This window comes from Aulonocara sp. 'chitande type north' Nkhata Bay, linkage group LG4, assembly GCF_057382095.1.
Source record: "Aulonocara sp. 'chitande type north' Nkhata Bay isolate Kocher_YH1m ecotype deep benthic linkage group LG4, A_spYH_male_GT1.1, whole genome shotgun sequence".
NCBI classification, from domain to species: Eukaryota; Metazoa; Chordata; class Actinopteri; order Cichliformes; family Cichlidae; genus Aulonocara; species Aulonocara sp. 'chitande type north' Nkhata Bay.
The window spans coordinates 4400531-4414084 of record NC_141347.1 but is presented as its reverse complement, the minus strand read 5'-3'; the positions used below and the strand labels follow the sequence as shown (position 1 = coordinate 4414084).

The 13554-nt window shown below is 43.1% G+C and overlaps 1 protein-coding gene across 6 annotated transcripts in view; it reads left to right on the top strand.

Moving 5' to 3' along the window:
- caskin1 (CASK interacting protein 1) overlaps positions 1–10811 on the top strand; it is a 122477-nt gene extending 111666 nt beyond the window's left edge. For 5 of the 6 annotated variants that reach the window (XM_086288028.1, XM_086288026.1, XM_086288027.1 and 2 more), the window contains 3 exons: positions 100–688; positions 981–1485; positions 5759–10811. In XM_086288028.1, coding sequence (XP_086144154.1) covers positions 100–688; positions 981–1485; positions 5759–5855 — 1191 coding nt within the window. In that variant the 3' untranslated portion in view covers positions 5856–10811. The remainder of the gene's footprint in view (positions 1–99; positions 689–980; positions 1486–5758) is intronic. The other variant, XM_086288025.1, reaches the window with a different exon arrangement.
- The last annotated feature ends 2743 nt before the right edge of the window (positions 10812–13554 follow it).

Genomic DNA, 13554 nt, shown 5'->3' with positions numbered 1-13554 from the left:
GTTCTGTAAGCTTTATTTGTCTTATCCATTTATCTTTGTCAGTGTTTTTTGACTGTGCAAAAATGACCCCTTATCATGAATGTATGAATTTTCCGTTAGTGTGTATTTTGTGTATGTCTGCAGGGTGACGGCGAGGGTCACCAGGGAGACAGCAGCTACGCCCAGGAGGACATCTCCAATGCTGAAGCCACGGCGACCTTAAAACGACGACCCCGCAGCTCCAAGCCCCACACCAACGGCTCTGACTTCACCCTTCAAGAGTCATCCACCGTCAAGCGACGACCCAAGAGCCGTGACAAAGAGCCCGAGGGCTACGCAGAGCTGGCCACAGCCAACGGGGAGCCTGCGAACACCGGGCAGCCAAACACCACGCAGCCAGTTCCCTACCAGAACGGCACAGCCACAGTGAAACGCCGCCCAGTGTCTGATGCTGGAGTGATCGAGCAACCGCAACCTCAACCTCAACCTCAAACTCAACCACAAGTGACTGCTGCTCCTCGCAGGGACAGCTTGGACCAAGGAGCTCCAGTGGCAAATGAAGGTGGTCCTGTGAGGAAACCAAAGCCTCCAGTCTCCCCAAAGCCTGTAGTGGCACAGATAAAGAGACAGGGAGGACCTCAGACCCCACCGCAGCCTGTATCCAACAAACGAGTACCCCTACCAGGTCCGGGGACACCTGGAAGTCCAGGTAAACACAGTGGATTTGGGTGTTTTGTGTACATATTAATTCCAAATGCCCTTCAGGAAGTTGAAGCAAAAAAACAGTGATGAAAAGGCAAGCTGAAAAATAATTTTACAAAGTGTATTTTCATGAGTAAAGAGTATTTCATGCTACCCGGTCAGTCAAAGCTTATCGGTACTGGAGGGGTTTCAAACAGCGTTATAGGCCCGTATCAGCCAGTCTTAGATAGTGTTTATAAAGGAAAACAGCGTATTTCAGCTGCTCAGTGATCCAGTCTTTCTCTTTGCTCTCTGTGTAGTGGAAGGAAAGAAGATCCCTCCACCAGTTTCACCCAAACCAGCGCCACCACCCACAGCGCCCAAACCAGCCAAGCTCATCCACTCTGTAACTGGCCCCGCACTGTCCACCCCAGCCTCTGCCCCGCCCAAGCAGCACTCTGCAGTGGCCCGACAGACCAGTTCACCGCCCTCCTTCCCCCCATCTAACACTCCCAGCCCGCCGAACGCCAAACCGACGAGCCCTTCCTCCCAGAGTCCCCACACGCCACAGACACCCACCACACCACAGACACCTCAGACTCCTGCCACTCCCAGCCCAACCCCTCCGCCTGTCAAACCCCCACGATCCTCCATCGGGGGGGTGTCAGTGGACAGCGGGATGTCAGGGGGCGGGGTCACGGCGCCAGCCGCCACGACAACAGAGTTCGGAGTGGATTCATTGGTGCACCAGAAGTTGGAGGAAACAAGCGCTTCGCTGGCTGCTGCTCTGCAAGCCGTGGAGGATAAAATACTACGACAGGAAGAGTAAGGACCACACTCACTCACACACACACACACACACACACACACACACTGACAGTCATGCTGTTAACAACAGTTAGCCACACAGAAGCATCTGGAACGTTGTCCTTCAGTAGGTGATGATATGAACCCTCTACAAGTGTCTACTACGGATTAATCTCATCAAGTGAGATCAGCAGACCACAGTCTAAGGGACTGAAAACTAGCACCCACTCAACATAGGTTGTGAGGATTTGTGCGGAGAATTCAAACACTTAAGGCCTTTGCAGACAATCACATTCAAAACATACTTGATTTGTTGCATAACAGCTGAAGTACAACTATAGATGAAATCTTCTTGCACATTAATAATAATATAATCCAGTACCATTCAGTGGAAATGTACAGTGGGGCAAAAAAGTATTTAGTCAGCCACCGATTGTGCAAGTTCCCCCACCTAAAATGATGACAGAGGTCAGTAATTTGCACCAGAGGTACACTTCAACTGTGAGAGACAGAATGTGAAAAATAAAATCCATGAATTCACATGGTAGGATTTGTAAAGAATTTATTGGTAAATCAGGGTGGAAAATAAGTATTTGGTCACCTCAAACAAGGAAAATCTCTGGCTCTCACAGACCTGTAACGTCTTCTGTAAGAAGCTTTTCTGTCCCCCACTCGTTACCTGTATGAATGGCACCTGTTTGAACTCATCATCTGTATAAAAGACACCTGTCCACAGCCTCAAACAGTCAGACTCCAAACTCCGCCATGGCCAAGACCAAAGAGCTTTCGAAGGACACCAGGAAAAGTATTGTAGACCTGCACCAGACTGGGAAGAGTGAATCTACAATAGGCAAGCAGCTTGGTGTGAAAAAATCAACTGTGGGAGCAATCATCAGAAAATGGAAGACATACAAGACCACTGATAATCTCCCTCGATCTGGGGCTCCACGCAAGATCTCATCCCGTGGGGTCAGAATGATCATGAGAACGGTGAGCAAAGATCCCAGAACCACACGGGGGGACCTGGTGAATGACCTGCAGAGAGCTGGGACCAAAGTAACAAAGGTCACCATCAGTAACACACTACAACGGCAGGGAATCAAATCCCGCAGTGCCAGACGTGTTCCGCTGCTGAAGCCAGTGCATGTCCAGGCCCGTCTGAAGTTTGCCAGAGAGCACATGGATGATACAGCAGAGGATTGGGAGAATGTCATGTGGTCAGATGAAACCAAAGTAGAACTTTTTGGTATAAACTCAACTCGTCGTGTTTGGAGGAAGAAGAATACTGAGTTGCATCCCAAGAACACCATACCTACTGTGAAGCATGGGGGTGGAAACATCATGCTATGGGGCTGTTTTTCTGCCAAGGGGACAGGACGACTGATCCGTGTTAAGGACAGAATGAATGGGGCCATGTATCGTGAGATTTTGAGCCAAAACCTCCTTCCATCAGTGAGAACTTTGAAGATGAAACGAGGCTGGGTCTTCCAACGTGACAATGATCCAAAACACACCGCCCGGGCAACAAAGGAGTGGCTCCGTAAGAAGCATTTGAAAGTCCTGGAGTGGCCTAGCCAGTCTCCAGACCTCAACCCCATAGAAAATCTGTGGCGGGAGTTGAAAGTCCGTGTTGCTCGGCGACAGCCCCAAAACATCACTGCTCTCGAGAAGATCTGCATGGAGGAATGGGCCAAAATACCAGCTACTGTGTGTGCAAACCTGGTAAAGACCTATAGTAAACGTTTGACCTCTGTTATTGCCAACAAAGGTTATGTTACAAAGTATTGAGTTGTATTTTTGTTATTGACCAAATACTTATTTGCCACCCTGATTTACCAATAAATTCTTTATAAATTCTTTACAAATCCTACCATGTGGATTCATGGATTTTTTTTTTCACATTCTGTCTCTCACAGTTGAAGTGTACCTCTGGTGCAAATTACTGACCTCTGTCATCATTTTAGGTGGGGGAACTTGCACAATCTGTGGCTGACTAAATACTTTTTTGCCCCACTGTACCTACGCCTGTGATCACAGGATCACTAGCAGTATACTGAAATACAATGCTCTCTCTTTTTCCATTTCCATTTGTTTTTAATGTATCACAGTTGGAGAAAAGACTTCATGCTCTGTTAACCCTCTGAGGTCTGGTCATCATCGATAGTGACCCTAGCCCTAACTGTAACTCCAGGCAAGTCTTGGCAGTCAGGGAACAAAACGGTGTGGGATAATTAGGAAACTTCTGAGGGAAACCTGGTCTTGTTAGTAGAGCTGGCATCCATCCGCCCTGAATGGATGAATCAGCTCTCATTTGATTTGTAGAAATCTGGCCAAATTTATTAAACCCCCCAAAACGTGACTATCCAGAGATGGGACCAGGAAGCATATTTATATTTATTTACTATTAAATCATCTCATATCTTCACACACTGAGGTTAATTATGGAGTTCCACAGGGTTCAGTGCTTGGACCAGTTCTGCTTACATTATACATGCTTCCCTTCCTGCTTCCCGTCTTCCTCATCAGAAGACATAGCATACATTTTCACTGCTATGCAGATGACACCCAGCTCTGTGTGTCCATGAAGCCAGATAACACACACCAATGAGTTAAACTGCAGGAATGTCTTAAAGACATAAAGACCTGGATGTCCTCCAATTTTATGCTTCTAAATCCAGATAAAACTGACATTATTGTACTGGGTGGCATTACCTTGGCCTCCAGTAACACTGTGAGGAATCTTGGAGTCATTTTTGACCAGGATATGTCCTTAATCCAAAATGCTGCAGCAAGAGTCCTGACAGGGAAGAGAGATCATATTTCTCCTATATTGGCTTCACCTCATTGGCTCTCTGTTAAATTCAGTTTAATTGAATTGAAAATCCTGCTGCTCACTTACTTGTTGTTCCTAGAGTATTTAAAAGTAGAATGGGAGGCAGAGCCTTCAGTTTTCAGGCCCCTCTTCTGTGGAACCAGCTTCCAGTTTGGATTCAGGAGACAGACACTATCTCTACTTTCAAGATTAGGCTTCAAACTTTCCTTTTTGCTAAAGCATATAGTTAGGGCTGGACCAGGTGACCCTGAATCCTCCCTTAGTTATGCTGCAATAGACGTAGGCTGCCGGGGGATTCCCATGATGCATTGAGTTTTTCCTTTCCAGTCACCTTTCTCACTCACTATGTATTAACAGACCTCTCTGCATTGAATCATATCTGTTATTAACCTCTGTCTCTCTTCCACAGCATGTCTTTATCCTGTCTTCCTTCTCTCACCCCAACCGGTCGCAGCAGATGGCCCCGCCCCTCCCTGAGCCTGGTTCTGCTGGAGGTTTCTTCCTGTTAAAAGGGAGTTTTTCCTTCCCACTGTCGCCAAAGTGCTTGCTCACAGGGCTGTTGGGTTTTCTCTGTTGTATTAATGTAGGGTCTACCTTACAATGTAAGGTGCCTTGAGGTTGAGGTTGTTGTAATTTGGTGCTATATAAATAAAATTGAATTGAACTAAAATTGAATATTTACAGTTTTCTTCTCAACACTTTAATTTTTTTTTCACCGTATGTCGTCCAAGTTGACATTTCTGATGCCCAACAAAAACAAAAAGTTTGGTTTTTATTTTTTGTTTTTGATGTGTTAGAATGTTTCTTTTTTTTGTTTCTTGACCACCAAGACAAAAAGGGCACATTCTGCTGGCACAGGTTAGGGTCATTATAAATCATGATATAAGTGATGCTGAGAAGTCTGTTTTTGTCTGAACTCAAGACCTGCTCACTTCAAAAATAATTTTAAAGGTTAATTTGAAGCTCTTATTACTCAAAGCTGCATATATGCAGTATTGTTATCCTCGATTTGCATTAAAATACACAACGCTGAAAAACGACTGCCCCACATCTTTCAATTCAGTTCAGTTTGATTTATACAGTACCGAATCACAACAACAGGCGCCTATTGTAATTTAAAGACCCTAAAGTAATACAGAGAAAACCCAACAATCAGACAACACCCTATGAGTCAACACTTGGCGACAATGGGAAGGAAAAACACACGTTTAACAGGAAGACTGAGGCTCAGGGAGGGGCAGCTAACTTTACATTATTGTTTTTAGTCTTTGCTTTTTATTGTTAATAAACTTGTGGTTCTGTGTGTGTGTGTGTGTGTGTGTGTGTGTGTGTGTGTGTGCGTGTGTGTCTGTGTGTGTGTGTCTGTGTGTGTGTGTGTGTGTGCGTGTGTGTCTGTGTGTGTGCGTGTGTGTCTGTGTGTGTGTGTGTGTGTGTGTGTGTGTGCGCGCGCGCCTCTAGCTCTGTGGCCGAGCAGAAGACCACAGTTAGCATCCTTGACGACATCGGCAGCATGTTTGATGACCTCGCCGACCAGCTTGACGCCATGTTGGAGTAACTACAGAAACCAGCCGGTGCGTCTCCTTAGCAACGCTGCATCAGAAGTGACTCAGTTGGCACAACGGGCAACACGCCTCTCTATCTCGCACCTTCTCCTCATCCTTCTCTCTCTCATCATTCCCCTCCACCCCTCCCTGTCATCCGTCCGTCGGTCTGTTGCTGCGCCATCCCCTCCTCTTCCTCTCGTCTCCTGATGATAACGGAGCAGCACCGCAGGCCCGGACAGACTTGGCAAGAGAAGGAGAGAGCAAGAAAGAGGAATAGATAGAGAGACTAAAAGAGAAATGTTGGTTGGGGAAAGGACCAAAGACAAGTGATGGAGGAGAGAAAATAGAAAAAACACACAAATGACGAGAGATGAAGAAATGCAACAAAAAGGAGGAGACTGCAATCAAAATGTGAGTCTTTAAAGAACTCTTCTGCTCAAAGCGAGCAAAGAAACAAAACCAATACAGAATGAAAAACCAACTGTGTAATGAATCATAGTATGGTATGTGTACATTATAAGCATGGAGAGTTTATATCTACTGAAAAAGTCCTGCATTAGCACAGTAATATATAATATACTGATAAATATCAATCTTTAGCTCTTTGGTTTGATGTCTTGGTTCTGTGTGGAATGGTGACCTCTGGTGTTGTGATGATGTAAATGACTTGATGGATTTTTTTTTGTTTCTGTTCTTTATCCGTGACCAAAACGAGACTATTCAGCTCCTGAGGTGTGTGTGTGTGTGTGTCTGTGTTGTGTGCACGCGAGAGAGAGAAGGAGAGCAATAGGAACAGGGTGGTAGATGTATGCATGTGAGTGTTTCAGGATCAGATTGTGTTTCCTGTCCTGGCTGCATCTCTGCCACATCTTCGTCATCACCCTGTACACACACACACACACACACACACACACACACACACACACACACACACACACGAGAAGCACAATGCAGTCAGATTGATTACAGACACACACACACACACACACACGTACACAAGGGAGCGTGCACAATTAATAAATAAAATAAAGAGAGAAGGGGAGGGAGAAAACAAAAGTGTACAGCAGGTTGTGTTTGGGACAAAGTCGGTCAAATTCATTTTGGAAAGGATTTAGCCATAGGAGGTCGAAGCCACCATTGGTGAACATGGAATACATGATTAGAGGCGGGTTAGGGCTTCCACCTCTGATGGCTTATACCTCAGAGAGTTAAAGGGGTTACATGCATTTCGTGAGGTAAGGTAAAGGCAGTAGAGTCAGGCAAGTGAGCAAAGCTTAAACTGGTCTTAGCTGCTTCTAAGTACTTTGCACAGTGCAGCACAAGCACCACAGTGAAGCTGAACGTCTAGAGAGACAAAGCTTTGCCACAAACTCAACTCAGCTCAATGAAAAACTTGTTCTGACTAAAGAGATGTTGCAAAAAACTTCAGGTTTCCCAGTGTGTTTCATTTTCAGCTTTGTGCAGTGGTTGCTACAGAGCACCTGATACCATTTTGGGGCCTATTTGGAGTCGCTGTGCATTCAATCTGTCCAATGCAGAGTCAGAGTAGAGTCTATAGAGGTTTTTTCCAACACTTATTAACTAAAAACAAGTATTTGAAAACAGATCTCAATATGTCATTTATAAATGCCCCCACAGCACGATGCTGCCACCGCCGTGCTTCGTGCTGTGAATTGTGATTATTGATTATGACGAGTGTTTTACTCCCCGGGCCAAGCTTCTTCCAGCTGTTTCTCTCCTCTCTGATCTTAATGTGTGAATTCTACTTCACGCCTTCTCACTCAGTCTGAAGCCATCAGATTTACAGCTGTACTGAACTTCGTTGTGACTCGACAACATCCTCGTGTCCGCAGCCCTTTTACATAGCAGACACGCCACGGCGGGAAAAGCAAAAGTGTAAATGGAACTACATTTAAATGTACCTGTAAAGTCAATTACACAAAGGTGTTTTCATTCGATCTAGATATTTGATTCAACTATCTGCTATTAAAGCCTCTTTTTCTTTTGATAAAACCTATATAAAAACTACTTTGATTCACTGTGTTGGCCAATAAAAAAGATACAGTCTAGCTGAGTCTGCAGACTGCTTTTAGTCAATGATTTTCCACTGAATTCCTAATATTCATGACAAAATACCTGCATTTAACCTGTTAAGAAGGTCTTATGGTACTACTCCTTTACTAAGATAACACGCTCCCTTCCACTGACAACCTTTCTATTGCTCTTGTCCCACACACTCCCAAACACCCACCCTATGTTGCCATGACAATCTACATCACCACCATTGTAATCGGCATTACCATGGTTACTACACGGTGCGATCACACCGTGTACATGGGATGAAAATATAAAAAGTATTCGATTGGAGGAAGTGGCGGCAGAGATGTGTGAAGCCTGGTGGTTTGTTTCGAGTGCAGCTCCTCAAACCAGAAGTTGGCGCAATACTGAGATTCTAACTGCACCTCTGCCCATTAAGAAAACCAAGGTTTCACAGCACGCTGGCAGCCACACTGTTTATATAAATGAATAAGAACTCAGAGAATAGTCGTGGTATTTAAATTACGATCACATAGAGATTATATATATATGGATATTTGAAAAAAATATATAAGAAGAAGTGTATTTATGAGTGTGTTTCATTCTGAAGACTATTTTTAAAGTAAACAGATCTAATCTGAGTGTTGAATCAGTTTGCTTCTTCATGCTTAAGTGGTCTGAGCTGATGAACCATTGTAGGATAACATGTTGGGATGTTTCCAGGAAGTGTTCTTTTATTATTATTATTAATATTATTACTATTATTTTGTATTGTTTTTTTCTGCGCCTACATGTGTACATGTGTCCTGGTGTGGCGATGTGTATAGTATAAGCAATTCTTGTTCCGTTTTGTTATCTTTTGTATAGTTTTAAATGTCTTTGTTTTTCTTTGAAACATGTGCCTTGCTTTGTGATTTTGGTCTGACTTCAATACAGTAGATGGATATGTATAATATAAGGGCATCACTCTCTTTTTCCAGTTTGCCATCTTACTTGATATCTTGGTATGAAAATCGTGCTGCCCTCCCCAGCACCACAGAGTTGTGATTTTTAATCCATAAACTCAGCCGACTGAATGAAACGTTCAGTTACTAGCATAACCCCGGTTCTCTGAAAACCAGGAGAGGCATTTCACTCTAGGAAGCACCCTCATGGAAGCTCCGCTACCACTGCATCATTCTAAAGACAGACCAATCACTTCAAGGATATGGGTCCCCCCCAACCCCTTTTGTAAAAGCCCCTGGCACCACACCAGGCACAGAAATCAGTGTGCAGTTGGCTTGGATGACAGAAAATCAGTTTTAAAAAAATACCTACATTTTAGCTTCTTCTCCTGCTTTTGTGAAGAAATATGTTGTGGATCTGTTGTGTTAGCATGTTAAGTTTTACATTATCACAATGTTTAAGAAAGTTTTAGAAAATAAACGTGGTTCTACCCAGTTAGCTGAGAGGATCAATGCCACTTTCAGAGTGAAGCCACAGATACCAGCTGGTTAGTTAAGGTTTGCTTAAAATTAAAGGACTGAAAACTCTCTGGAAAAGCTAGCTAGCTTCCTAGGGAATATTTGATTTGTTTCATTTGTACAAAAATCGATGTGTGATATCTACAATTATCTTCTGACATAGCAGGAGTAGTTCTTTTTTTACAGTTTACATTCATAGTGCTAAGCTAAGCTAAACAGAAAACCACAGTCTCACATGTTGTCCGCTCAATTTGAACTCATTAAGATAATCATATAAACTGAACAATGAGATATAAGTTCAAGTTCAACTTTGCCCGAGACTCTTTGGTTTTCATTCCAGCTAAAACTTTAGTGTAAGAAATTTGCTAACCGCGGCTAACAACCAGCCGGAGGTAGTTTCATGCTGAGTGTAACTATCTCCAGGTCGATGATCGTTAACGTTTTTGTTGTCTACGTTTTTTCTAATTACATAATTGAAATTTTAAACTTGTGCAAGACTGTTAGATTTCATTCCTGTTAAGAGTTTGTGATATTTTGCATCAAATGTACGCTGTGTAAAAGATGTTTGCTTAATTATGCTAACCGTTAGCTGAAGGTAGTTCTGCTAAGCTACGCCATGAGAGTGGTATCAATCTTCTGATCTAGCTTTGAGTGAAAAGCTACCCCAACCCACTATATCCCTCAAAACATGGACAACAACAAATAGTCCTGTCATAAACAGTAATGGCTCAATTTCTTTTACATCTTCCTTAGCTTAGTTAAGTAAATTGTTACTGAAAGTGATTGAGCCAGCTGTCACCAGATGTGTAGGTGCATATTTCTATGAAATTTAATTTTTTTCCCCTTGAGTTATTTTTACCTTGTACCAAACTGTCCTCTGTTATTACAAACTAGATGTCATTGTGGTGACATCCGACAGATGCCTGGTGGTCTGACCTTTGAGGGTTGGCTGTACTGTGTGCAGCTTACAGCTGAGACACTTTCGCTTTTTCATCCGCCATCATATCAGAGATAAAGGTTTGCCTTTTTCAATCCTTCCTTAGGTCTCATTTTGGTCATCCTTCATATCGTAGGAATTATTCTGAAGTGTGTTTTGGTACTTGGGCGTTGGGGTGAGGCTACTAAGGTGAAAAAACCCACACACAGATGGTCAAATAAGCTGTGGAGAAAACGTACTTTTCATCCCTTGTTCTTCTTAACAAAAGATGAAGCCAAACTGTTTTTATTTGATTTTCCGCCTGTGCTTATCTGAACAGACACCCGAGTGGTGTCTCCTCTGCTCTGCAGCGACTGTATGCGAATGCTTGAGAGAGTGTGTCATGTGTTGCTCTGCTATTGACTGTGTGAAATCTGTGTGTGTGGGAGTGCGTGTGTGTTGTAGTGACTGGACAGTGGTGTGCTTGCAGTGACTGCATCTTATGGCCATCTGCTCTGAATAAATAAATGTTCTGTACAAACTTCACAGCCTCCTTTTGTTTGCATTTTTATTTCTTGGTGACAGGAGTCTCTGTAGAGCACAATGTAGCTGTTTATGATTCGCATGAGACCTTATAAAATTAGCAAATGTTTCAAAAATATTAAAAAAGATTGATTGTAATGAGCCATTCAGCCTCTAACCGTAATCCAACCTCGTGTAAAGGCTGGTGAACATCCACGCTCGTTCTGAAAGATAACAGTACCGTAATACTGGACAGTGAAATTTGAAATGTTAATACCTTTGAAATGGTTGCTTCAAAGACCAGGAGACTCAAGACAGCAACAAGTTGGAGTCAGTCTGTGATTCATTGATAAAAATCTAAATCTGTTGCTGTCTGCATATGCAAAAATTCACATTTACTATTTGCATTGAGAGTCTGTTTTGAGCCTCATAGATCTAAAATAGAAATCCAGAAATTCCTCCACAAATTGTGATGTAGTTGTTGCATGACAGCAATTTAACTACAAAAACGAATAGATGCTCAGCAACCCTGTAGAGGAGTATAACCAGAATACAACCTGTTGGCAACCAGCTGACTCAGGCCTCCTCCTGCAAAGTGACGACACGAGTTGTGCACACCAGCACAGACTGATTGCAACATGTGTGAAGTCCGTCTACGTTTATAAATTACACAGCGATTATAACCTTAGTCTGCCTGAGAGCGATTGCAGGTTGGACTGTAATTTTTATAAGTCTTTTATAGACACAGGTATGAGTGCCATCCCAGCTCACCCTTTATCCCCTAACCCAGGCCTCGAGGCCGGTGTCCTGCAGGTTTTAGACAAACCCTGGGTCAACACACCTGAATCAAATGATTAGTTCATTACCAGGCCTCTGGAGACCTGTTGAGGAGGTAATTTAGCCATTTAAATCAGCTGTGATGGATCAAGGATCAGCAGCACACCTGCACATGCCCTAACCCGACAGGTTTTCTCAACATTTCTTGAAACTATAGTAACTCTTGAACAGTTTGTGCAATCTAAAAAAAAAATCCTGATAGTTCCTGTAAGCAGCGACTCCATAGCGAGTGCTATGGAGCTATACAGAAAAATGACATTTTTTCTTGTTTGGTCTTTTGCTTGTGTATTTGAAAATTATTTTTTATTTTTGTTGTGTTTTTAGCGTTTTATTGCATGTTTTTTTATATTCCATATATAATTTGTCATCCATCTGCAAGCATACACTGTCCGGTCCTCTTCCAACACATGAAAAACCAGGAATTTAAGGCTTGTACTGGCAGAGCACGGTGAGTTTTACAGTTCATAGTTCAAATTGGCTATTCTAGATCTTTTATTCATGTACATTCTCGACCTTTTTCAGTAAAAACTGTAAAAGTTTTAATTTCATTTGTGTTTTGCTGTTGTTAGTCCCTGATGACAGTAAAGCAAAAGCAACTACCACATGTTGGAAGAAGTAGTCCTGAAAAACGGCTGATTTTATGACACTTTTACAGCGAAAACAGCTAAACAGGCAGCCTGCTCAACATCACACCTCTGCTGGTGAACACTCTCATGGTCTTAGACCAACGAGAAATGACCCCAATCTGATACGTGGTCACAGTCTCCCTTCCTGCTCTAGTTACGACTCTAACAAAAAGTGTTGCCGCAAAACACAGAACAGCAGTTTACATTAAACCCAAGTTTTTCATTTAATTTAGCAACAGAATGAAATATGATGATACGCTACGTTCCAAAAGGATTCCGATCATTTCCTCCTCAAGTCCTTTGGTGCTTTATTTCATCAAATAAATCAGACGAACGCTTCTCCAAGTGTACAACACTTTTATTGATCAACGATCAACTTAGGCTTACATGATTACAAGTATACAAGAAATCACTTAAAGTGTGACCAGTGAAGATGCTTCCTCTCTTCCCTTCCTCTGCCTCCCTCACGAGGCTGCAGCCAAACTATTAAACACCCGTGAAACTCTGATTTAGTCTCTGAATCTCACCGACTATCACAAGAATATTTCAACCCTTCTGCTGTACTGTCAACCCAATATGGGTCCTTACACATCATTTAGGAAAGCACAGGCGCCTTTTCGTCGGGGAGTTAATGTTAACTGCAGTCAACTGTTTGTGTTACTCTGTGGTCAGAGAGGAGGGAGGGACATACAGAGGAGAGGAAAAGGCATCATTACAGCTGTTCCTTATTTTTCATCCACACATATGGCACTCATTGAAACACTCATGTATAGACAATAACAGGCACGTGCATGCACGCAGGTCGTCCTTCTCGCTCCGCCCTGCAGGCCGGGGTGAGTCGTCCTCTCTGTTATCTTACACGACTTTACAACCGTCGAGTTGCTCTCAATACATCTCCATCATGGCACAAATGTAAAACTCTAAATCTATAGATCTTTCTCTTAAAAGTCTTTGCTGCGTTAAAAAGTGTTTTTCGAAAGGCTGGTTTCACAACACTGGACTGGGCGACCACCAACGTGACGCTTCAGCTGAAAGGGAGACGCTTTTATCTTGGACTGCTTAGAAATTGATTTATGAAGCTACTCAGGCGGACTCTGAGATCAGTTATCTGATGGAGTGTGAACGGAGTGTAAGCAGCAGAATGGTGTGCACTACCCGGCTGAGTTTTTACCTCGAGGTGCATCGTTGAGAAATCAGTGAAGCTAGTTTGAGGAGAAAAGTCGACATTTAAAAAAGGAAAAATGTGCAGGCTGGACTAACAAAAGTGCTGCTGTGGCCCTGAAACACCAACATGTGGCTCAGGTGTCAG